At 39.3% G+C, this 27,089-nt stretch overlaps 1 protein-coding gene across 2 annotated transcripts; it reads left to right on the top strand.

Annotated features, from left to right (window-relative positions):
* The first annotated feature begins 2,143 nt into the window (after positions 1 to 2,143).
* DPYSL4 (dihydropyrimidinase like 4) lies at positions 2,144 to 27,017 on the top strand. Of its 2 annotated transcripts, none has more exons than XM_058188060.1 (14): positions 2,144 to 2,182; positions 7,189 to 7,277; positions 8,044 to 8,228; positions 9,972 to 10,136; positions 11,448 to 11,509; positions 11,614 to 11,694; positions 16,221 to 16,289; positions 17,858 to 17,978; positions 20,382 to 20,538; positions 22,005 to 22,146; positions 23,555 to 23,725; positions 25,505 to 25,684; positions 26,233 to 26,404; positions 26,926 to 27,017. In XM_058188060.1, exons 1-14 carry the CDS (start codon positions 2,144 to 2,146, stop codon positions 27,015 to 27,017), a joined length of 1,725 nt encoding a protein of 574 aa, XP_058044043.1. The 2 variants fall into 2 exon arrangements, with proteins under 2 accessions (XP_058044043.1, XP_058044044.1); XM_058188061.1 differs by having other exon boundaries at positions 22,005 to 22,150; positions 23,559 to 23,725.
* Positions 27,018 to 27,089: the final 72 nt, after the last annotated feature.

The following is a 27,089-nucleotide window of genomic DNA, read 5'->3' as shown; positions in this document are numbered from 1 at the left end:
ACTCAATGGGCGCTGGCGGCTGATTGGTTGATACTAACGTGAATCCGCGACTACTCTGGGATGGATGAGGGAATAGTAACTCGTATTAAACCTATTAGATTAGAGGGATTTATTTCGAGGGGATAAGGCGATAAAAGCATATGGCTGCAGTGTAAGGTGGCGTTTATAAAGTTGCAGTTGAGTCGTCGCATTTATTCCCACTAAAACTGATAGGAGGGGTCCTTGGTGCTCTCTGAATTTGCTTTATTGCAGACGTTTCATTACACAAACTACACTAAGTAACATCATCACTTACTGATAGCTTGATAGTTTTAAACTGGAAGAGAATAATAGCCGCAATACGCTTACGGCTTTAATGGCCCGTTTAACTGGCCTTCTGAATTAGCCTACTTTCTGGCTTTGTGCAGTCCGTCCAAGCCTTCAATTAACCAAGCGGGTTACGTTTAAATAAAGTCCTTAAGCCATCACCAGCACAAATAGCCAAGATTAACACGACCCAAGCGAAATAGGCCAGGCAAGAATACCCTCGAATGTTTTTTTTTTCTGAAGCATTCGACAAAGATAAGCTGTGGCCAGACACAAAAATCCTCTTTTTTTTTTTGCTTTTCAATGGCTATTTGAACGCAAAAAAACTCTAGCGAAGGTGGAAGGGGGCGGAGTAAGGGGAGCAAAGAAACCTTTCTGTCATTCCTGATTTATGGCTGTTAATAAAGGACGGGACACATGGCACGGTGGAGAGGAGGAGGAGATGGGAGTAGTTTCTTTGGAGAATTTCCACTTAGGATTTGGAAAACAAAGCAACCGCGATTCTGGTCTGTAGAAATATAGATTTCTGCAAGGTTGCATATATTCATTGTGGGGTCAGGATTCGTGGACCAGGATCCGCTCGATCGGAAACATAAATAGGCACCCTATCTCTGCGTGTATAAGCGGACGTTTGGAAAAGGATAAAGTATTGTCCGTCCGTGAAGGGGGAATTACAGAAAATGACATTCCCCACAAATTCGATTTATCGATATTTCACCGGATCTGAAATGAAGGCATTCCACTATAGATCGAAATCTTCCTTCTTGCTAGGATAGACACTCTTGGCTAAATCTGATCCCCAATCAGATCGATACTGGAATAGTATCTCGAGAACAACTGAACAGAGGCCGGCAGGGCTTGACAACAAAGAGCACGTGTCCGGGAAAAAGACAACCTTCTCAGATCTTCGCGGGAGGTTGTTGCTAATGCTCAGGAAGAGAAAATAGGGACTCTAATAAATTGCCCCTTGCACTTCGCTCTATTTTAAATTATTGTCTTAAAAGGATACATTCTCAGACAGTTTGGGCGAACACTCCAGATGAAATAAAGCGGAAGATCGCTTTCCATTAACGTGCGGCCCCTTGCAGCTCCCTCCAGTTTAAATTTTAAATAAGTATTGTGTTAAAAGATACATTCCTAGACGGTTGGGCAAACAAATGTCCCGAAATAAAGCGGGAGATCGCTTTCCACAAGCGGGCGCAAGCAACAGAATTCCCACCAAACCAAGGAGATGCACCTTTCAAAGGAAAAACTGGCTTTCAGGACAAAGTCTGAAATTTAGACCTGAAATAAGGCGGAGGGAAAGCATCCCGTCCCAAAAGCGGGACTCTTCCATGTCTAACCAAGCCAGGCTGCCCGGAAATCCCTTTCCGCCGCTAACCCAGCAACCTCCAGCGGCCTCGGCCACGTGTTCTTTGTTGTCAAGCGAGGGCGGCCCAGAACCTTTGTTGGCCAGGGAAGGGGCCGCGTCTGCGGGCACTGTGCCCGGAGGGAGGCCCCTCAAGCGGAGCTGCCCGCCAAACTAGGGAGCGGGAGGAGGGTGGGGGGGGAGTCTGTCTGCTGTTTGGCTGAGGCGCGAAGGCGGAATGCTAATCAGGCAGCCGCTCAGAGAGGCTGAGGGCCGGCGGAGCAGCGCGAGCCACCGCGTCGCCACTCTCCCTCCCCCCCCCTCCTCCTCTTCTTGCCAGAACAATCCGCCCGCTAGGGAGGCGCGCGCGCGCCCGCGCCCAAACGCGCCCCTCCACGCGCCCGCCGCCGCTTCTCCTCTCGCCTCCGAAAGGCCGCTTCGCCTCCGCTGCCCTCCTTCCCGCACTGCAGGCGCGGCCTCGAGGCGAAGATGTCCTACCAAGGCAAGAAGAACATCCCTCGGATCACGGTGAGGTGGAGCGCCCCAGGCATATTTCCTCGCCGCTTTCTCTGCGGCGAGGAGGTCGGCGCCCACCCGCTTCCGCCGACCTTGGGCGGCCGAGGCGGGCGGGTGGGTGGGTGAGTGGGAAGCTCCAAAAGTCTGGCTTCCGCGAGACCCTCAGGGCGCAAGGTGGAGAGGCAGGGAGGGAGGGAGCGGGCTGGCTTGGGAAGAGGCCTCGCTGTGGCGTTCGTGAGGTGAAGATGGTACGGCGGGGAGAGGGGAGGCATTGGTTTCGTCGCCCAGAGCTGAGGGTGGGTCAGGCTGGAGGAGCTGAAAGTGGAAGCGGGCGGGAGGGGAGAGCGAGGATCCCGCCCGTTGGGGAAGGGAGACGATTGTCCGGCCACCTGCCTGGGGTCCCGCCTTTGGTTGTTTCGCGGCGAGCGCTACCGGGAACTCTTGGAAATGGGTCGGCCGAGTTTGCTGGAAAGAGGCTGCTTGGCCGCGACCGGGCTTGGCTCTGGATGAGACCGGAGGAGTTGTCAGGTCGATTCAGCGGAGAAGCCCATCGGGGCTGTAGGACCAGTAAAAGACGAATGAGGCGAATAGATGTGTCCCAGGATCGTGTTGAAGGATCTAGTTTGGGTCGGTTACCGGGACCACAGGTTTTGTCTTCCGAGTTTCCGACTCGAACCCGCCGTAGGTGCTGGATTGGCGGTGGAGGAGGTGGGAAGGCCCTGGGTGCCACGGGGCCTTAGTGGTCTCTGGCTTGCTTAGGCATGGAAGAGCACCGCCTTTGGGACCGAATGTTGCCCCCCCCCGCCCCCCTGTTCTGTTTTAGAGCTGAATTTCAGACTTTATCTGAAAGTCGACCTTTTTTTCTTTCTCCTCGATTTGGTCAGATTTCTATTGCTTACGTCCGTTTATGGAAAGCGATCTCCCGCTTTATTTCAGATTTGTTTTGCCGCCCAACTGTCTGAGAATGTATCTTTATAAGACAATAAAAGATTGTACCCTTGAGCTCCAGCACGAGTCAGAAAGGTCGGAAGATAAAACCTGTGGTCCCGGTGACCGACCCGGATTGGATCCTGCCAGTACAGGATCTTCAGATTGTTGGGTAGGCAAAACTCAAAGGAAGGACGGGTGGTATTCTTTTCAAAACATTCCCCCCCCCCCACGATTTTTTGTCGCTGTTTACCATTGTTTGAACTGAAGGTTCCTTGTCCAGCCCTTTTAAATCCCACCACAGCACTCTCTCTCTCTCTCTCTCTCTCACACACACACACACACACACACTCTTTTAGAACCATTGCAGAATTGTGAAAGCTTTAAACCAAAAGTGGTCCAGGTGTACAAATGGAAGATAAAGAAGAATTTTTAGGATATGTGAATCAATGCCACCTATAAGACGACATGAACACCCTTGGGTAGAATTGGGTGTTAAGTCTCCCTATCTAACCTGAGAATATGGAAACAATAATGGAAGGGGTGATGAAATAGTTCCTGGGGCGGGGGAGTGAGTTGTGTTTTTCAAATGAGGGTAGCACACATCTGGAGTCTTCCCCCTGTAATTCTGAACTTCAGAAGGACTCAGTGGTGTTTTTAGCTTCATTTGGAGACTCTTCATAATGGCTTACCTGTGTTCTGAGTTTTGCTGATCATAAGATAACGCTCTGGTTGAATCAGACTCCTTTTATTTGTCTAGGTATTTGTATTTTTCAATCTATTGTATTGGATCTCTATATAGTACATGGTAGTGTAATCCTGTGCATAATTGACTTTACTGTAGGTTTATGAGTAGATGCGCATTGAATTGTTATGGTCATTTAGCACAAAAGGGACCAGGTGTAACATTAGGGTGTTGTGTCAGAAGGAATCAATGTTTTGGTGGGTATTATCAGGGATTCAGTTTTAGTACATCCCATATTTCTTCTGTTGCCACGGTTTCTTCATCAGTGGGAGGAGCAAAAAATAATCGCTTGCATCACTGTACATCTGCATACTTCTATTTATGGAACACAGTTATATAATGCTTAGGGTTACCTTAATGTTAATAGACTGTATACATTCTTTTGTTTGTTTTTTCTCAGACTGAAGTTCTGTTCCCCGTTTAAGAGTGATTTTAATGAAATTTAGTGGTAGTTACTTCTGAGTCTGCATATAAAAGAGCCTGATATTAAAACTACTAGTCAATATATTTTTTATTCTTTCCCTATATTTTGCTAAAAGTTTCTAATTTCTGGCCCACTGCTGGCTTTTTAAAGATTGTGGGTAAGGATATGCCAGATTCACATACAGTAAATTACGATTGGCTTGAATTAAATGAAAATGCAGAATTATTAATAAACCTCCTTCTGGAATAACACGTAGTCTACCAATCAGGGTTTATGGGATTCTGAATGGAAAAGAAAGAGTCCATGGCAATGTTAGAATAGTTATTCCCAAAGTTTCTTGGCATATTCATTTGGAAGTTTGGTAAGGGATAATTAGCTCCCAATACCTCTCCCCCATTAAATTCATTGGTCTAATCTTTCCTGGGTGAACCTAACCATTATTTTGGATCCTGGCCAATATGTTTGATTATATTCTAATGCCACTTAAGGTTTATAGAGTTGAGATTTAAGTATGCATTATCATAATTCATTTATGCATTATTAATTTATTCTTGGCTGGTGAACCATTGTTCTTCTAATGGCCCTATAACTTATAAACTCTTAAAATGCTTTAATGGAAGAAAGAGGTTATACTTTCTGCATGCCCTCTCCATTGCAATTCCCCATCTAATGTTAAATAACTTGACTAAGTCTCTCTGCATTGATTATTTCCTTTGATAATATTCCACTGCCCCTCTTCAGTAAAAAATAATGCTTCAAGGGTATAAGAGATTTTTCATGAGTAAGCATTTGACTAAAGGGTCTCCTGATCCCAACTGATGTAGGGGTTCTTTTAAAATCTTTCTTTGTTTATGCTGTATGAGCCAGAGCAAACCAGCTCTGGAAATCTGAGTTGAAAAGAAGTTAAGTAAATACAGGTTGGCTGGTTTTCCCTGGTTATAATTCAAGCAGAATAGCTGAACAAACTTCCTTTTAGTTTTTATGTTTTTATTACACTCTTGTGTTGCATTACTGGTTGTCCAAGGCTGCATATGGACCACAGGTTCAACACACCTGTGTTATATCACATCTTCTATGATTATGGGTAGTCCTCAACTTACAACAGTTCACTTAGTGACTGTTTGAAGTCACAACAGCATTGAAAAAAGTGACTTATGACTATTTTTCACATTTATTACCATTGCAGCATCCCCATGGCCATGTGATTTACATTCAGATTCTTGACAGCTGACTCACATGAAAGTTGCAGCATTCCTGGGTCATGTGATACCTTTTGCAACCTTCTGACAAGCAAAGTCAATGGAGAAACCAGTTTCATTTAACAACCAAATTACTAACAACTGCAGTGATTCACTTAACAAATGTGGCAAGAAAAGTTATAAAATGGGGCAAAACCCACTTAATAAATTTTTCACTTAGCAACATAAATTTTGGGCTCAATTGTGGTTATAAGTTGAGGACTACCTTATGTTAGAGGGAAAGGAAGCTTTAGATCATTTCAAACTCAATTTCATTAAGGGCTGTGGTTGACCTCAAGGCCAGGTGGGTGTGGCCCTGCTGCCATGTTTCTTCTTTACACTGGGTAGACTGGGCCAAAGCCACACTGGCCCAATGGTTCCTCTTCGCATTGGGTAGACTAGGCCGAAGCCAGGTGGTCTGGCCCCTTACATTTTCCAGAATGGCCCTGCAGGCCAGATCTGACCACATGTGTTTGACACCCCTGCTTTAGATTATTAATACCTTGAAAAATACAAGTAAGGATTATTTACTTTCCACACCTTCATTTTTGGGTGAATCTGCATTTAGGGACCTAAGCTCCATATGACTATGAGACAGAATATGACTAGCCTTATATCCATCTCAGTTTAATAAAAAAGCCAGTGTTGCTTGATTATGTTTTATTAATTCAGTGTCAACTCTTAGTGATCGTAGGTTTTTTTTTTCTGAGACGAAAGGCAAACACACATGCATCTCAAGTATCTTTATAATAAAATTTCAGTCACAAGACAATTTTAGCCAATACATTGCTGGGTGTGATAAAATGGAGTTTTAAATGTGTTAAAATAAAATATTTTCTTTTGTATTGCTTTCTTCCTTGTTTAATTGTTTAATCAATTTCTTTGATGGAAATGGTGTTCTTTTTGAGATTAGGACTCCTTGTGTCTATCTGTTTATCAATATCTTGCTTGATAAGTAAAGGTTACAGAAGCTTCATAAACTGTCAGCAGTCTCGTATCCCAAGCTGTCACCACTGAAAAGGTCCTGGAATTTCCCATGTGCTCGTTGAAACAGAGAACATAGAAAGTATGGTATTTTTAACATTTATTTTTATCTAAGAAAGAATATCAGATGAAAGAAAAAACATTGTCATTTTAGTGAGGAAATGGGAAAAAAACCAAATTGACTAGAGAAGTACCACCACCCCTTCTTTTGGCCTCTTGTTTGTAGCTATGTCACAGCCTGCATTGATTTGTATCTCATTGTGTTGGAGACAGCATTTGAAGTGGTAGGAAGGCCTGGAGAGAGGAGAAACAAAGCTCTTTTTATGAGAAAACAATCAAGCCCCCTTATTTCCAAGGCTGAAAAATATAGAAAACCTTTCAATTTTTATTAAAAGCTGCCTGTCTTCCTTCATATGGTATATTAGAAATGTTGACCACATTAATGAGACAGTCCTTAAAATTCATAATTGAATATTTTTCAAAGTATAACTAGCCAAATCACAATGACAAGGATGTACAAACTGGTTTTGTTATGTATGTTTTATTTAAATAAAATGTATGTTTCAGAATTTAAAGATCGCGTCTGTGTTGCAATCTGTGCTCTACATGCATTTCTGATTATATACCAATACCCAAGGTGGCCTTTGAATGAAACATCTGAAGTTATCTTGGAAATGTTTTGTTTGTTTACTTAAATTAGAGTGACCGGTTGCTCATCAAAGGAGGAAAGATTGTCAATGACGATCAATCATTTTATGCAGATATCTTTGTGGAAGATGGTTTGATTAAGTAAGTTGGTGATTTGATTACATATATTTGCTTCAAAACATATAATGCACAGCAAACAGTTGCATGATTTAAGTCTATGTTGATATTTTTTATGTGAAAATAATACATGCAGAACTATTACCTATAACTTCCCCAAACCATTACCCCCCTGGCCATACTGGCAGGAATCCGAAGAGTTAATAGTCTAGATACATTTGGAAGTCACTAGGTTGGAGAAAGCTAATAGATATTTGCACTTGGGAACTCTAGATCAAGATTAATTTTAAGGTGCTTTATTTTGAATAAATTAGTTTGTAGTTTGCAATTGCACATCATTTGAATGTGAAACAGCTTGTTTACATTATATTTGTATAGAGTGATTTGGCCTGACGTATCACCAAAATCCCCACTATTTTCTACTGTATCTATATAGAAACTAAAGTGTAGAAAAGCAGCATATTGACCTCAAAAGAAGTATATCTGTAACTTAACGATGGAAATGTTGCCGCAAAGTGGCACTTTTTCGTTATGTAGAGCTGAATAATTGTGAGACATTTCTATGTTAAAAGTGTCTCTTAATCATAAAAATGATAACTAAAAGCAACCCTGTGAACATCAGAAATATAATTTACTGAATTAAACCTCCGGTTTTCATTGCATTTAGTAGGGCAAGTCATTATTAGCATGTTCCATCCATTTCAGGGCGTTTCAGTTGTGCTGAATATCTTTAAAGTCTTGTTTCCCATGAATGAAATTATTAAAGTGTAATTTTTAATGTCGTTTTCAGGCAAATTGGAGAAAATCTGATAGTTCCTGGAGGTGTGAAAACAATTGATGCTTATGGCCAGTTAGTTATGCCAGGTGGAATAGACGTCCACACTAGATTACAAATGCCTTTGATGGGAATGACTTCTGCTGATGACTTTTACCAAGGCACAAAAGCAGCTCTTGCAGGAGGAACCACCATGATACGTATGTAGTCACTTTCCCATGTACTTGTCCTGCTCTAGATGGAGCAATCACAAAGCAAATTTGTAACTGGTTTAGTGATGGATTTGTAACTCTTAACAACCAACAAGACAGTTACAGTGTTTGACTGAGCAGTCATATAAAACTTGCAGAGAAATGTAGAAAAGGTGAGGCAGAGTGGCTCAGACTTGGGCAGCCTACAAGTTTAATAAATCATTATTATTGTATCAGTCAGCTGCAATGTTGGTGGTGCCAATGAGTTGAAGCAGAGTTTAGAAATCTACAGCTAGAAGTTCACATTCTAGTCCAGAGTTATAGCCATAACAGATAAAGGGTGGGTTTAGAAATGAAGAAACCAAAAACATGCAGGTCTGGGAAAAATAGAGTATGGCAATGACATAAAACAAAAGTTGTCCTTGTCAATCTAGAGTTCCAACATCACAGACTGGTTCAAGTCATCAAGCCTAGAATCTTAGAACAAAGCAAGCAGCTGAGAATTCAATTCTGATGTTGGTAGGTTGCTTCTGATGAAAAGCAACCATGTTATGGTTATTCCTAAGTAGCCCCCAGCAGCGTTTGGGAGAGGGGGGAGAGACTGTTTGGTTCCTGAGTAGCAGATCAGATCAGTTTTATTCTATCCTTCAAAACTACCCAGTGTTTTCTAAAACTAGGCATCCTGCCAAGTTCTGCATCTGTGCTCACCTGTTCCTTCTCATTGTCTCCTTGATCAGCCCTAGCCAGGCTGGCCATTCATTTATTCAGAGCAGACCATAATAGAATTGTATGGAACCCATTGTTAAAAAAAAAAAAATAAAGGAAACTTGGAAACCAAAGAGCTGTTTCCCCTTCATTTCAAATGAGGATGTTCCAACTTACCAACATGTTTTAAGTTATTCAAACATTTGAACTGAACGAGTTACATGATCTGAATTAAAACCACAACAGAGTAATCTGATGACCTTCCTACAGCAATCACTGGAGTAAAGGTTTTGCCCATGCAGTAAAGCAGCTACTAAAAAATCATGAAACACCTTTCTTTATATTGCCCATTTTATGCTGTATATGTTCAGAATTGATAAGCCCACTTTTAAATAAATTTCCCAGTCATTCTGACTGGCTTTATTTATACTTTTAACTGGCAAATAACAGTGACCCTGTTATTCTAAATGTAACTAAATTTTGTTCTATGCAAAATGCACAGTCAAATGATACGCTCAGTTACTGTAATTTTATGATTTACACTTGTCCATATAGCTGTAACCTGATTTACACTAGCGAGTTTTATATGTTCTAGTTTTTGACTTCTAAGTTGAGCAAATTTGTCTTCTAAGTTGAGCAAATTCAGGGCTATAATTCCCTTACACTGCACCCTGAGCCATTTATATTACCACATACCCACAGAGCACCTATACAGATAGTCCTCGACTTATGACTACAATTGAGTCCAACATTTCTGTTGAAGCATTTGTTAAGTGACATTTGCCCCGTTTTATGACTTTTCTTGCCACAGTTGTTAAGTGAATGTGGCTTCCCCATTGTAATTCTTCGATGCCTCTGCAGTTTTATTTTTGCTAAAAGTTGCAGAGGAACTCTGATGCCCACATATAATAAATGTATTTAGATTATTCTGAATATATTTATGTGTATTTCAAATTTTTGGCATGCTTTATTCTTTGAAGTGAAAAGCATTCATCAGATTTGAGCAATTAAATCCTTCCTTTTAAATAAATGTTTTTGTTTCTCAAGTTGATCACGTATTCCCTGAATCTGGAACAAACCTACTGACTGCCTTTGACCAGTGGAAGGAAAATGCAGATAGTAAAGCCTGCTGTGACTATTCTCTGCATATTGACATCACACGTTGGCACGAGAGTATAAAAGAAGAGCTAGAAGCTCTTGTGAAAGACAAAGGTAAGAAAGAAAACAAAGTTTTTGCATAAACGATTTAAGTGAACAGGGACTATGGCTCTTGTAGATTTCTACCTGCAAGTAGTATCTAAAGCAAAATAGACAGGATATGCTCACTGTGATATGTGGTAATGGGAGTTGTCCTCTGAAGCCACATCTGGAGAACATCAGATTGAGGAAGGCTCTCCAGACAAGTGGTGCTTCTGTCAATAGCTTCCTATGTGTTGGATTTGATTCTGGTTGTACCATAATACAGGATATAAGTATCATAAAATAATTTTATTCTGTTATGGTGTAATTCTACATTTATGTTCCTAAATCCATCCAAGTTGTATGGGATTGCAGCTTTAGAGAATTATACTTCTATTGAATAGATATGGTCCACACTTGGAAACTTTCCCTAAATTCTAAAGCCTTGCAGGCTACGAAGTGCCAAGACAGAAACAGAAAGTAGCAGGATCCATATGTGTCTGGTGCCTATTTATTTTGTCAATGTTCATGGAGGAAAAGGAAGCTTCCAATCCAAAACCATACACATTTCGTTCACTGCCCCGTCCTCTACCCTTGTTTTGAGGGCCCTGCAAGCTTGTGAACTCCAGATTTCAGAAAGAAGTGAGTAGCTTGTATCAGATTTTTCCCCTGTGAGGTTGAAGAAAGGAATATGATATATTTTGGGGTGACTTAAACTCTTATCAGAGTATCCCCAGATTGTGACCTAAATGCTTATTTATTATAACATTTGGCCAATTTTTTTTTTAAATAGCCATTTTTCTGAGTAAAGCTTCTTCAGAAAACATGACTTGATGCATAAGTGGTTATGCTGCTGCTGGAATGCTCAAGGCCAGTTCTGAAGATGGGTGAGGGTATCTGTTTTGGCTGATCTGCTTTTAGAATTCAGAGGACAACTTTGGCTATCATTTAACACATTATCCAAAAACTAAAAAAATAACAGATTTCCTTAGAAGCTCTTCTAATGCACACCTTTTAGGAAAATCCCAAATACACTGTTTTCCCTGTTATAGTATTGGTAGGATAATTGCTGCAAGAAAGCTGAAATTAGTTGCACGCATATAAATATTCTGTTATATAAACATAAATGCTGTTGTAGCAGTACCAATAATAAATTGCCAATGTGGATTTACTTCTTAGTAAACAATTTCATAATTGGAAACTTAACCATGAGCATTGATTCTGTTTCATTGTTTTTTATTTTTAAGTCTTATATTTTTATCATCTCTGAACATAGCTTTGCAACCTAAAAATTGTTGTTATTATTTCAATTGCAATCAATAATTCACTCTTGTTTTTCTTAAGGTGTGAACTCTTTTCTTGTTTTCATGTCCTACAAAGACAAATTCCAATGCACTGATGCTCAGGTAATTAAAGATAATGGAAGCACACCAATTTTAATGTTATCATAGTACAGAAATGGAAACTATTACATTTTAGGACTTGTTTTTCCCTCTCTCTTTCCTGGTAGATGTATGAAATATTCAGCCTTATTCGCGAAATGGGTGCCATTGCCCAAGTTCATGCAGAAAATGGAGACATCATTGATGAGGTAGGAAAAATGTTCACCGTGGTGTAGACATTTTTAGTTTAAAAAGGTAACAAGATGCCTTTCCCTTTCTTAATTCTATTGTTCCCTGCAGTTGGCAAGACCTGACTAGTATATTGAGTTTTTAATTGAAAGCTTCCCACACATTCAACTGAATCCCTAAATAAGTCTGTTGCTTTAGATACTATTTGTCTGATAAATACACACATTACCAAGGTCAGCACTCATTAGCATATATTAGGTCAGTAATTATTTCAATTATCCAAGTTATATTTTGAGATGTGATAGGGAGTCCCATATTAATGTTGCAGATAATATCATTTATGCTGCTTATTTGCTTACTGTCATGAAATAGAAAAAGTCTACCTTGAATAGTGGCAATATAAAGAAGGAAAAGAACACTAGTTTATACTGATTAAAGGAACTAAGTATAACTTAGTCCCCAATTAATGAAAACTATGCAGGTAATTCTGGACTTGAGGGGGATGCGATGGATCAGGGGCTAAGACACTGATCTTGTCGATCGAAAGGTCAGCAGTTAAGCAGTTCGAATCCCTAGTGCTGCCTTGTAACAGGGGAAGCTCCCGTTACTTGTCCCAGCTTCTGCCAACCTAGCAGTTCGAAAGCAAATAAAAAAGGCAAGTAGAAAAAATAGGGACCACCTTTGGTGGGAAGGTAACAGCATTCCGTGCGCCTTTGGCATTGAGTCATGCCGGCCACATGACCACTGAGACATCTTCGGACAGCGCTGGCTCTTCAGCTTTGAAATGGAGATGAGCACTGCCCCCTAGAGTTGGGAACGACTAGCACATATGTGCAAGGGGAACCTCTACCTTTTAATTTTGGACTTATCGCTATTTGTTCAGTAGCCATTTAAAGTTACAACAGCGCCAGAAAAAGTGACTTACAACCTTTACTTGCACTTACAACCATTACAGCACCCCACAATCCATATGACTGCAGTTTAAGCCGTTGACAGCTAGCTTGCATTTATGCCCTATGGTCACAAGATCACCATCTATGACCACTTTGCTGAATTCCAACAAAAAGCACATTGGGGAAACTGGCTTTGATTAACAATTCTATGGTTTAATTACTGACTGGGTGATTCACTTAACAATCGCTGTAAGAATTGTTGTGAAATCAGGTGTGACTCCACTTATGACTACAATGACTTATGATGGAACTTCCAGTCCCATTTAATGGTCATAGGTTAACAATTACCTGTAAATACTTATATGGAATGAATTCAGTTATTGAGCTTATCATTAAATCTGGACCATATAAAATATATATATATATATATAGCAACCTAATATGTCATATTCTCATTTATAAAGGCCAAAGTCTTTTCCAAAATAGGTAAGAAACACAGGTCCTGGGTCCATTCCTGAAAATCGGAAGGGTAACTTTACCTACATTCTTGTAGGTAACAACAAGAATGCCAGCAAATATTGTGGCACTTATGAAAACTTTATAAGAAAGCTAGGATTCATAACAGATTCTGACAATTGTTTCCTCTTTTACATACTCTTTGTTCTCATTATCTTAAGCCTGACCACTCCTATGTGCACGTGGTGGCAGACAAAAGCATAGACTGTTTCACTGGAATTCCCTCAACAGCTTTATGGCAGCTGATAGATTGGTTCAGACCTAAAGTTATAGCAGGAGCTTTCCTTGTCATCATTAATAAGGAGAAGATAATGGCCTTAAGGTATTGCTGACATACTTCTGTGCCAAGCCTTGATCTCAGTTCTTTGCTGATTGATTACAAGTATTTGCACAGCTTTTGCTTGTATCAACTATTCTCTGGATACACATTTTGCCCCATCTTCCGATTGATTGTCATTCCTGCATTTTTATATCTGCCTTGAATCTATATTCGTGTCATTTGAAAATTAGCCTGAAGCTGCCTCCCTCTGTTATACTTTTTCCTCTGAAGACCCCACCTTGCATTATAAAAGGGAAAGGAAGGAAATAAAATCCAATCTGTAGACTTACGATCTGATTTTCAGTTTTTACATTGTTTACTAGTATCCCTCTGAATACAATAATATGCCGTGCTACTTTTGAGGCTAGTTCCCCAAAAGAATCACCTAAGATCTGCAATTTGGCATTCACCTTTAGACAATGCCATTTTCTTAAGAAAACAAAAGTCAGTATCTTGGGGCCACAGAGGGCTGGGGAATTACTTAGATCAGTGTTTTGGCAACTTGAAGATGGTGTGGACTTCCGCTCCCAGAATTATGGAATTTGAAGTCCACACATCTTCAAGATGCCAAGGTTGAGAAACACTTCATTAGATTGAAGACGGAGAGATTAACTAGATCAGGGGTATCAAACTCAATTTCTTTGAGGGCAGCATCAGGGTTGTGTTTCACCTCAGGGGGCTGGGGGGGCGTGGCCAGGGGACATGGCCAGCTTGACGTCATTTGAGGCTCCATTTTCAGCTGTGATTGCCTCCTGCAGCCTTCTGCCAGTGAAAATGGAGCTTGGGGAGGCCGTCACAGCCAAAAACGGAACCTGGGAGCCTCCCAAGGTACATTTTCACTGGCAGGGGCGCCACGGGCCAGTCGTTCGTTGTTTCCAGGGTGGCCCTGCAGGTCAGATCTAAGTACCCCGCGGGCCACATTTGGCTCACCAGCCTTGAGTTTGACACCCCTGGACTAGATGATCTTCAAAATTATGGCCAAACCTTACATGCTAATAGTCCATCTATTCTTTAAGGCATGACATCATCCCACTTGGGTGAGTGTGAAATGAGGCCCATTTTTTCCCTCTGGGGCTATTTACAGTTTGACAGTGATTTGGATGGAGGTTTCAGGCCTCACCAAGCACCACATGTCCCTGCTATTCATTAAGGCCACTCCACGGTTTAAGAATCACTGAAGGGATGCCTTAAAGCAGCAGTGTTTCTTACCCAGCTTGTACTGGAAAAATGGTAGGCTGTTTTAAAGAACCACCGAAGTGTCACCCTTGTGCAAGGTCCAAAGCATTTCTTTTGAATCATTTGTGACGTGCTCGCATCCCTCCTCTTCAGCTGCTTCCTGACTCTTTCAGGGACACAATGTTGAATAAACTAAAGATAAGGATTTCAAAGGCTGCACCCATCCCCCTTTGGTCTAGCTGGAGATAACCAACTTTGAACCTTAAGAGATTCATAAATCATGGGAATGTTCAGCTGATATATCTCCCCTAATTAAATCAAGGTTCTTCCCTATAAAACCATGTTTCTTTGAAAACACGACCCACCCCAATGATAAGACCAACCTTAATTTTTTGAGAGCGGGCCTAATATTATCCCCACCCGAAATAAGCCTGGGAGATGGGCGTGGCCAGCAGGTGCGGAGGGGGGGGGCAACTGTCCAACTGCAGCCTGCTGGCCCCTTTGGGTAGCACAAATACCTCTTTTGCCCTTCTCTTTCTGGGCATAGTGCTTCTGCTTGTTGGGCTGCTTCTCCAAAACCGGCAGCTCCGCGGTCAGCTGCTTTGCTTTTCCCCTCTTTTGGAGAGGCTCACGGGAGGCTTTTTGGCGAACAGGAGGAAAATGGGGAAGGGGGTTTTCCTGCTTGTCATCCCTTCCATCAGTCTGTGCTGAGCTTGAGGAATGGATGACAGGCAGGAGAATCCCCCTCCCCATTTTCCTCCCATTTGCCAAAAAGCCTCCATTCTGAACGCTGAAGGTTCGGAGTGGAGGCAACTGAGTCCATCACGCATCCAGCTCACCAAGTCTGGCCTGCTGCACCTCAAAAAAGTAAGACTACCTTGAAAATAAGCCTAAGTGCTTATTTTCAAGTCTAAAAGAAAATAAGACTCGGACTTATTTACTGAGAAACACAGTATGATTTGGTGCTTAATAACAGGACAATTTGCAATTTAAAGCTTCTATATGGCAGAACCCCAAGAGTGGAGTTTTTGACTTATATTAGTATCCTTAAGGATTTTGATAAATGAGATCAAGGAAATCAATATTAAACAAAAATCAGAAAGTTACTATAAATAATCAACTTGGAATAAATATTGAATTATTATTTAAAAAGGAACTGTACAAATAATTTCTTTTCCTAAAGGGAACAAACTAGTAAGGCAGTGTTTTTCAACCTTGGCAAGTTTAAGATGGGTAGATTTTAACTCCCAGAATTCCCCAGCCAGTAAAGTCTCAGATAAACACAGATGTATCCATTTTCTTTGTAAGCCGTTATGAAGATTCTCAAAATATCTTGTTTGCATATATTGTAAAGCAGAATATAAATTACTTTGTTTCTGTAGAATAGGCATGGAGTTACCCTATGGTAAGATGGGCGGTCAATAAATTTTATAGAGATAGATGATGATAGATAGATAGACTGATTGATTGATTCAGAATTCTGACTGGGAATTATATCAGTTGTAATCTACTTATCTAGAGAGCATCCAGTCAAGAGAGATGTTTAAAAAAATAAAGATTTTATAAAGTTTTACTTTTTACTTGGGATACAATATCTACACATCTTATTTATCATTCTTCCTGTGTTTATTGATTGATTTAGGAGCAAAAAAGGCTCCTGGAATTGGGGATTACAGGTCCAGAGGGTCATGTCCTCAGCCACCCAGAAGAGGTAATATTAACTTGTTTCATAGAAACACTTATAGTTTTACAAAATTAGCTTAATTTCCAAATGCCCACCCCCAAAATTGGTTCATTTGCAAATTTCGTACATTTTCATGTTTTCAAGAAGGCTACAAAGAAAGAAAGAGAAAAATTTCTCCCACAAAGTCAAAAGGACTAAAACAGTTTACAGTGAAGATACAGATCATTTTTAAATGTAATCCATGCACATTTATGCAACATTATGAAATGTTAGCATTTCACACAAAATGAATCCTGCCTAATCTTTTTCTGACACATTAGTTTTCCATGGATTAAGAATTTTTCAAATGAAATTACAGAGCACACTAAATTATTATCTTTCTGCACTGGTAAATTTCAGGGAAAACTGAATAATTTTACATTTGTATTCAATTTCAGAAAAGAACTTAATTTTTTGCTACAAATTTGTATATGACAAATGTATTCCACATTTTCTGGGCTAGCACTGCATTTTCTGATTCCTCACATGATGTAATCCAATGTGGGACGTTCTTTGGAGTCATACGAATTAGTGCACAGTGAATTAAAGCCTTCCATTGATGGCAGAACCATGGACAGTTCAAAGAATACATTGACGTCAGTGGAAAGCCTCTGATTTAGGATCTCAATCTTTTTATTCTAACTTTGGATTAGAAAATATGAAGGTTTCAGAATTTGAATGAAACCATACACCTATTGCACTAAAACAGAAACATAATTTAAAAAGGAAAAATTATTTTTTTTAAAAAAAGTATTTCATAGCTATTTTGATAACTAGTTCATAAATGGTTAAAAAGGAAATGTTCCAAATGGCATAGAGAAGTCGATGGAGAAACACAGAGAGTCCACGGCTTATGACTGGTGACCATTCAAAGTTACAATAGACCTCCCTAGGGTTACTTACGACTCGGGTTCAAAGTTACAACTGCCGCTGTCCCATCATCTGGTTGCATTTTGAGATCTTGACAACCAGTCCTCATTTATAGCCATTAATAACATTCCTCAGACACATTACTGCAATTATTTATTTATTTTTTGCTGGAAATTGGCATTTATTTCCATTTTATTGCAAAATATACCAATTGTGGACAATAGATTCACTTAATGACTGCAGTGATTCACATAATGACTGCTGCAAAATAGGTCATAAAATAAGGCATGTAACCTTATTTTTACAGGTTAACCAGAATTCTGGGCACAGTTATTATGGTTATAACCTGAGGATTACCTATAATGAAAAAAAAATTGATTTAAATTTTTCTGAGTGACAGTGATCCTAAGTCTGCTCCTTTTAATAGTACTTACATCTTGTATATGTAGATTTGCACTTCCCAGCTGTTTAATACTAAGCTTCAATCTGAAATCATTAATGCATAACTGAATTGTTCACAATTTCTAAAATCATAATGCTAACTTTCCTAATTTTTTCTGAAATTGTAATTTTCCCATGAGTACAAATTAGAATAAAAAGATTGGGTTCCAGCAATTCTCTAAACATGCAGTTCTAGATGAAAGAGTCACTTTGAAGAAAATATCTGATTATTCATATTTTCCAAGGTTGAAACAGAGGCAGTGTATCGTGCTATTACTATAGCAAAACAAGCCAATTGCCCCTTATATGTCACAAAAGTTATGAGCAAAGGCGCTGCAGATATCATAGCACAAGCCAAGAGGAAAGGTAAGCACCATTTCATATTTCCTTTTTGATGAGGATTTGAACCTTATTTCTATACATCTTTGTGCTGGAAATTGAGAGCCAGTTTAGTCTTCTGGTTAAGGCTGCAGGCTGGAAATTAGGAGATTGTGAATTCTAGTCTCATTTTAAGCATGAAACCCAGCTGGATGACTTTGGGCCAGTCAATCCCTTAGACAAGTTGGCCGGTAAATTCCTGTTACAACCCATGAATCAATGCACTATTGATCTGAGAAAAGAAAAAAGTAGACCCTGCATTTCTGGCAAAAGTTAGGAAAAGAAAATGTGAGGGAGATTAAGTTTGATCAAATTAAGATTAACAAAGAAGAGTTACTTCTTTGAGCTGAGTTGAGACGAACTGATTTCCAAGAATTTGGTATCTAGACTGTAAGAGTAATAATGTTGTTAGTAGTTCCAATATATAACTAATAGTTATATAATATCCATCCATTTTTAAGATGAAGAAGAAATGTATAGTTGCTATCCTACCTAAACAAGAGGTTAATGTGGTTAATTTAAAGTTTTTATAATACTGTTGTTTTTGTAACAGTTAAAAAAAGTATACTACAATTGTTCATACAAGAAACTCTGTCTTAATTTAAAAATCTTTATTATTTCAATGTTTTGTTTTCACTGAAGCCATAAATGCCACTTTTGTGGAAATGCTAGATTCAGAGACTTTGCTGTTAGAAGTCCAAGTGTTATTTGTTTCTTCAGTTATTTCTAAAAAATAACTTTGTCAGCCATGTTTAAAGAGCTTAAGGATCTGCAAACTGGAAAAGAAAAGGGGGAAGCTTGTTGAAACAGCTGAATGGGAAGAGTCTTACAAAAATACTACATTCCCTTTTGCTGGATATGTTTGAACAGAGACTGGATATTTTAAATTAAATTCCTGTTCTGAGCCGAGAGCTGAACTGAATGATCAGAATAGCCCTTCCAACTCCATCATTCTCTGTATTGAATAATATATTGAATATTTGGTTATACAATATAAAGCACTGCTCCTCTCTTTCCCCATCTATTAATTTATAGTTCAATTCCATAGAATGCCATAGGTCTGGTCATAATAAACCCATTTTGAGCATACAGGTAGTCCTCGACTTACAACAGTCCATTTAGTGACCATTCGAATTTAGAACAGCACTGAAAAAAGTCACTTTATGACCCTTTTTCACACTTAAAAACGTTGCAGCATCCCCATGGTCACATGAGCAAAATTCAGATGCTTAGAACCGACTCATTTTATGACAGTTGCAGTGTTCCGGGATCACGTGATCCCCTTTTCCACCTTCTGACAAGCAAAGTCACTGGTGGGGAAGCCAAGTTTAACTTAGCAATCATGTTACTAACTTAACAATTGCAGTGATTCACTTAACAACTGTGGTGAGAAATATCATAAAATGAGGCAAAACTCACTTAACTAATGTCTCACTTAGCAACAGAAATGTTGGGTTCAGTTGTGGTCGTAAATCGAGAACTATCTATTCAATGGCTATTATCTTGAGCCTAACTTTTTTCCTCTTCTGTTCCATCGTGTCTGATTCCAAGAAACTCGCTAGGCAAGTCCCTGCAGTCTCCTTGGCAGGGTTTTTCAGAAAGAGTCTGTTACTGCATCCTTCCTCAGTCTATCTTAATTAGAACTAATTCTTTTCCAGATGTTTGAAAACCATGGGTAGTTTTCTATTATATTAAGAGTTTTTGAATGGAAAAAGAAGATCCAGACTGCCACATTTATAACAGGCACAATTTTTCGGGAGGTTAAGCAAAATTGCTAGCAGTGCATTTTGATTTCCTTTTAAAAGTGAAGTTGAAATTCTTTCATGCATGTGTCTTTTAACAGTGGCAGGCCTTTTACATGCTAGGAGGTTGTAGGCAAGATACTGTCAAATTGTCACATTGTCTTTAGCCTCATTCCTATTCCAGAAGCCCTAAGGTCCAGAAATGTCAGCTTTTAAAAAATAACACAGGGATACATTCTGTACCTGAAAAGCTCTACATTTTTCTGAATAGATTTGCCCCTAGTAATTTCCTAATTTGGTTATTGTCCATTTGAGAAGTTGTCATTCACTTAGAATTGGACTTGACTATCACAGGATTTTTGTTAGTGTGTGTTCTTTTTCCTTGGCACATATTTTCAAGGCTTGAAAATGTGTGTGTGTGTGTGTGTGTGTATGGAGAGAGAGAGAGAGAGAGAAGCTCAGCAGGTTTCTCCTGTAAATATGCTTTTTTTCCATGAGGTATGGAAAGAGGGCAAGAGTTGTATAAATCAAAAAGAACAGGAGCAGTCGCTTCCCATCAAATGTCCAACACTAGTTGAAGAACATCTAGTTGGGAGAGAATTCATCCCATTTTGTCCTCAGGAATGACCAACACTTTTTATCTCTTTAGGCACCATTGTATATGGAGAGCCCATTACAGCAAGCCTTGGTACCGATGGTTCACATTACTGGAGTAAGAATTGGGCAAAAGCGGCAGCCTTTGTCACATCTCCACCTGTCAGTCCGGACCCCACAACTCCTGATTATCTCTCTTCACTCTTAGCCTGGTAAGTCATTTTCTCAGTCTGTGAAAAAAATTTTTAATGGGAAGAGCTAATGCAGGATTTTCAAACCTTTTCTAAGATGGATGAACGGTTCCATACTATTTACTAATTGTGATCTAGGGAGGTTGTTCTGTATCACTTGCTTAGATTCTTCTACCTCAGCTTGATTTTTTTTTCTGGGTAGTTGTGAACACTTCCAAAGTACTGGACTTCATCTACTTTTCACTTTACTGAAATATTTGGGAGGAGTTCATTTGAGGGCCTCAAACAAATAAATAAATGATGTTCAAAGCTGGTGCTTATGGGCAGAATATCAACTTCCCACCTTTTTTTTAACTAAGAGAAATTATTTTGAAAAATATCAGATGGATCAGGAAGCTTGTTGGGAGCCCAAGAGATATCTCAATGGGCACAGTGAAGAGCAGGAAAATTACATAATAGGAGGTCAGGAATCCCTCTTGGAATCCAGCTATTAATAAGCAATTGGCACGCCTTTACCATAATCATCAAGAAGACATACTGTTTGGTGTGTCCATAGTTTTGAAATCTAGTATATTGTATTTTTGCAAAGGATGGCAATTATTAAATTATAAAGTCATCAAAATCTGTTTTTCATTGTACAGTCCTCTATAACCTCCCTGGCTTCCTTCCCTTAATTAAATCTAAGAGAAGATAACAGGAGGGAGGTTTTCCATTCTACTTATTCAGACCAGGAATTGCAGGGAGGAGAGAAAGTTATAGAGCAGTGAAAAGATGTGGATTTTACCACCTTTCAGCTATAAAGTTCCAATGTACTACCAGAATAAATTACCATATTTTTTGGAGTGTAAGACGCTCTGGAGTATAAGAAGCACATTAGTTTTTGGGGAGGAAAACAAACAAAAAGAAATTTGCTTCTGCCTATCAGCATCCATCAGGTAGCATCCTTGCAGCAAACAACAAAAAGCCTGGTCAGCTTCAGCAGGTTATCGCAGCCTGATTCATCAACAGCAGCTGATTGGCGGTTGGATCAGCCTCCCAGAATACTGCCAAATAGCTGTTCCAGGCTGTGGGGATCACCACAGCCCATCGCTGCCTCCACACGTCGCATTTTTGGCCTTCATGCATTGCATTTTTAGCCTCCACACACCCCGTTTTTGGCCTCTGCACATTGTATTTTTGGCTGGTTCCAGGCTTTGGGGATTGCCAATCCCCGTCGCCTGGAATTGGCCAAAAACGCGAAGCCAAAAAGGCTTCGGCAACATTTGGCGAATAAGACCCACAGACATTTCCACCCACTTTTTTTGGGGGGGGGCGTCTTATACTCCAAAAAGTACAGTATATTGTACCCTTAAAAATTAAACAAAAAAACTTGTAATTCTTTGCTTTCTACCAATGAGACTTCAAATCAAATTTCGGAAGTGACATAGCTGTTGAGTGTCATGGAGCCTCTTGTTTTTGTTTACCCATTTGACATTTCTTTTAATTAGTGGGGATCTTCAAGTGGTGGGCAGTGCTCACTGTGCCTTCACCACAGCACAGAAAGCAGTTGGAAAGGATAACTTCACTCTGATTCCAGAAGGAACAAATGGCATTGAAGAACGAATGTCAGTAATTTGGGAAAAATGTGTGGTAAGTTCAGCAGAAAAAGTTTGCTACAAAATAATCAAGTTTTAACTGGTTATAACTTCCTCATTTGCTTTTGACTGTATACAGGTTTTCAAACTTAAATCTTTCATAACATAAGGTCATAGGGCAAATTCAAGGATGCACATTCAATTTACAGGTAGTCCTCTACTTACAACCATTTGTGTAGTGACTGTTCAAAGTTACAATGACACTGAAAAAAGCACAACCATTTTTCACACTTAACAATTGTTGCAACATCCCCAGGATCAAAATTCAGATTCTTGGCAACTGGCTCAGTAGTTAAGATGCCCTGCTTGTTGGCTGGAAAATGGGCAGCTCAGGCTTGAGATCTGAGCTCCATGCAACGGGGTGAGCTCCCATCCTCGCCCCAGCTCCTACCACCCAGCAGTTTGAAAATATGCAAATGCAAGTAGTTAACTAGGTACCACATCGTTGGGAAGGTAACAGCACTTTGTGACATCATGCTGGGCACGTGAACCCAGAAATGACTTCAGACAGCACTGGCTCAATGGCCTTGAAACCAAGATGAGCACTGCCCTCTATAGGCAGGAACGGCTAGCGGAGAAAAATCCACAGGGACTCTTCTTTTCTTTTAACAAAAACATCAGTCAAAATGCATATGTTTTGGATTGATGTGGAAGGAAGTTCGTTGTTATGAGACAAGCTCAAACTTCCCATGTCTTTAAAAGAGAACAGAAAATAATGCTATCTCCAAATTCCCTATATCCCAACCTTCTCTCTAGCTCTTCAGAAGGATTCTCGTGGCTTGAGTCAAACCTCCCATGACTTGGAATTAGCGGAGTGGTAGATCAATGTATCTAGAGGCTCTATCTAGAGCAAATGTGTTCAAGCCACGGGTTGTGGCCTGCATGCAGTGAGGCAGGATTGTAAGCTTTTAACATAATTAAGTGATTTATATATATGAACTATATTATAACTTTTATATGTGGCCCATGACACTTTCTCTTTACTCAACGCAGCCCAAGCAAGCCAAAAGATTGAACACCCAAGATCTAGAGGCTCTCAGAACTAGTCTATCATCCTTACCTGTTTTTCTTAGATGTTTCTGAAAAGTTTCCCATTAAATGTATTAATAGCATCTCTCCTTTGCCTTGTTACTTAACAGTAGTATTTGGTGTTCTGAAATAATTTATTTATCCTATGAACATATAGTAAACAGGTGTTTTTTTTTAAAAAAAGATGCCATTTATTTGGGATAAATTTGAAAGTGAAGTATGGAATGTCTGAATTTTATTTCATGAATCGTAAGAAACATAATTCAAATTATTATTTTTCCCACCTCATATTTTTTCTCCGACCTCTCTCTCTCTTCCTCTCTCCCTTTCTGCCTCTCCCCCTCCCCCCAAACACACACATACCTCGTTTCTAGGCAGCAGGGAAGATGGACGAAAATGAATTTGTAGCAGTGACCAGCACTAATTCAGCCAAGATTTTCAACTTCTATCCCAGGAAGGGACGGATTGCTGTGGGGTCAGATGCTGATTTGGTTATTTGGAACTCTAAAGCTACAAAGATTATTTCTGCAAAAACTCACAACTCGGTAAAAGCAAACAATAATTACAAGTTTTATTTTTCATTGAATTAGACATTCCATAGCTTATAATAGTCATTATTGTGATCTGACTGAGCTTGCTAGTTTTCCTATATCATTTTCTGCATTGGTTAGCTTTGACAGCGTTGATGCTATGTACAAATTACTGGGTATGAATTACAACCTTAATTTACAGTTGAAATGAGCATCCTTAACTTCAGTTGCATTATACATCTTCATCATAGAGAGGGGGTTTTTCTTGTTCATAACTATGTGCCCATTTGTTAATATTTTGTTAACAAATAAGGAAAGGTTGGGCAGAAATGGTAAAAATGATGATAGTTTCAATCTCATTGTTGAATTTCAGAAGGTAGATAATTCAGATATAGCACAAGTGATCCATCTAGCTCAGTCCTATCTCAATTAACAGGCAGTTCTCAGGAGTTCCTTTGTAGCATGAGGATTTAATCTCCGTGTGTCAGAACTTGGTTTTTTTACGTAAACAGTTACAACCCTTCCCCCACTGCTCTTCCACTGGGCATCAGGCTTCTCAAAGGAACATCTGACTAGGTTTTGGCCAAACGAAGTAAAAAAGCAGCGGCAGGGCATTTTCGGAGGGCAACTTTAGGCTACTGGGAGGCTTGGTTCATTCTATCTCTGTGGGGATAGTAAGATAAATTCAGTTGTAATAGGTTAGAAAGTGAAGAAAAACCAAGCTGTAGCCTGTTCAGAGTGCCATTATTTGGGGGAAATGTGGCATTGAATGGAATTTCTCATATTTGATTGCTTAAAAGGATCTTCATCTGGATTATAATATATATATATATATTATATTAATTCATCCGATTACCTTTTTCTGTGATTGGGAACCCTGCCTTGTCAAGGGAGATAATATTTGATGTTGAGGTTGTACATCTATCATTGGTTACAAATTCTGTCTCTGGAATTGGGGCTTTCGGTCATTTTTTTTTTTAATTTCATTTTGTCATAACAGTATACACAAACATCGACATAAAACAACAACACATCATAAAATAAAAATATAAATATAAGCAAAAGTATGCAACAACTATGTTAATTTGATATAATGAAGGGAACAATAGGACAGGAACGGTAGGCACTTTTGTGCTCTTATGCACGCCCCTTACAGACCTCTTAGGAATGGGGTGAGGTCAATAGTAGACAGTTTTTGGTTGAAGATTTTGGGATTTTGAGTAGAGACTATAGAGTCAGGTAATGAGTTCCAAGCGTTAACAACTCTGTTACAGAAGTCATATTTTCTGCAATCAAGTTTGAAGCGGTTGACATTAAGTTTGAATCTGTTTTTTGCTCTTGTATTATTGCAATTAAAGCTGAAGTAGTCTTTTACAGGAATTTTCTTTGTTCTGTCAAGTTTCTCATGTTTTTGAAAGTCAAATAAAAGACCTTTTCCAAACGCTTTGTTGAGAAATGCATAGACTGAGCAATTTATATTCTTGAGTTATATGAATGATATTTGAATTGTGCTCCATCGTATATGTACCGACTCTTAAGTCTCTCTCTCATATTGGTCCAGGATCATTCATAAGCCTAACATAAAAGACTGGCTAACGTGGGTGTCCTACATAGAGCTTAAAATGACACATATTCACAATATTACTTGGAGAATGTCAAGGTTATATGTACCTTTCCATTCTTGACTGTATAGTTTTCCTACCTTTGTTTGAATGATGTGCATGGACATTGGTGCATTGAGTCCTTTGATTTTGTTTGAATATTAACCTGAGTCTGTAATATTTGTTTTGCCAGAATGTGGAATACAACATATTTGAAGGAACTGAATGCCATGGTGTCCCCACAGTGGTTATAAGTCAAGGGAAGATTGTATTGGAAGATGAAAACCTCTGTGTCACCCCAGGTGTTGGTCGTTTCATTCCTCGAAAGACATTTCCTGATTTTGTTTACAAAAGAATAAAAGCCCGGAATAGGGTGAGAATTTTTCTGTATGTGAAATCTATTTCATTGTTGGTTAAGGGTTACTGTGTCTGCACCATCAAAAGTCCAGGACAACGACTGAGAAGAAACAGTCTGGGAAAATCAGAAATATGGTGTTCAATTAAGGTTTTAAGAATAATTGGCTTTCCTTCACATACGTCCAGATTTTCTATTTTCTGAAAAAGAAGTTATACTTACATTGTGAAGTAGCCTAGGCAAATAAATTGTGACCAGGTTCATACAGGAACCTAAGACACACTGTAGTTTGCCAGCACTCTGCAACACACTAAGTCAAAATGAAGCAACTACATTATGGTTTAATATATAATGACCTGTACATTTGCACAACATGCTTAGCATGTGAGAATGTTTGTGTTCCACTCAGCATTCCAGAAGACAATGGCAGATCACTTCTGTATTGTAGCCAGAAAAATTAAATTAAGCTTTATTTTTTATCCTAAATTGTTTACCCATAAAGTTGTCCATAGAATTCTGGGAAGCCCTCTTCTATAATAATTCTCGCTTTTATTGCATGTTTATAGTTGGCTGAAATCCATGGTGTACCTCGTGGGCTTTATGATGGACCTGTTCATGATGTCATAGTAACCGCTAAAGCTGTTGCTCCAGCTCCTACCTCAAGGATAGCTACTTGCTCAGGCAAAATACAGGTTCCACCAATCCGCAACCTTCATCAGTCAGGCTTCAGTCTGTCTGGTAAGTCAAGTTGTTAAAAAAAAAAAACTGAGGTGATAACAGAATTATCAAAATGAGAACTTACTGTTATCTTTTAAATCATCAATTGGTAAGCAGTGCCTGATTTCTCTTTCAGTCATTATACAGCTGTTAGGAACTTTTTAGCACTTTATATGTGAAGATAATATACGCTGAATTAAGGGAAGCTTGATTGGAAAATGAGCGTGGTTTTAAAATTGAAGGGTCTTATTTTCAGGAAAACACGGTAGTAGATATGGGGGGTGGTATGTGTACACACACACACACACACACACACACACACACACACCATATCTACTACATGATAACTATGATATGTAATTATATACACAAACACATATACATATATACATATTCATACACACAGACAGAGTATATATAACATTGCAGGCCCAACTTTTAATTATCACTATGTAATTGCAACTATAAGAGCATACTGTATGATCAAATACATCTTTTCATTTATTTATAGATGTAGACAGTCTATTTTATATCTCTTCTAGGATCTCAAGCAGATGACCATATTGCAAGACGTACTGCGCAGAAAATTATCGCACCCCCAGGTGGACGTTCCAATATTACATCGCTGTCATAATAATTCCTGTCTGAAAATACCTGCATATAACTTTAATTATACAATGGCCATGCCCAGATGCCATTAAAACTC

The sequence above is a fragment of the Ahaetulla prasina genome, chromosome 6 (assembly GCF_028640845.1).
Source record: "Ahaetulla prasina isolate Xishuangbanna chromosome 6, ASM2864084v1, whole genome shotgun sequence".
NCBI classification, from domain to species: Eukaryota; Metazoa; Chordata; class Lepidosauria; order Squamata; family Colubridae; genus Ahaetulla; species Ahaetulla prasina.
This window is presented reverse-complemented; position numbering and strand designations above follow the sequence as displayed.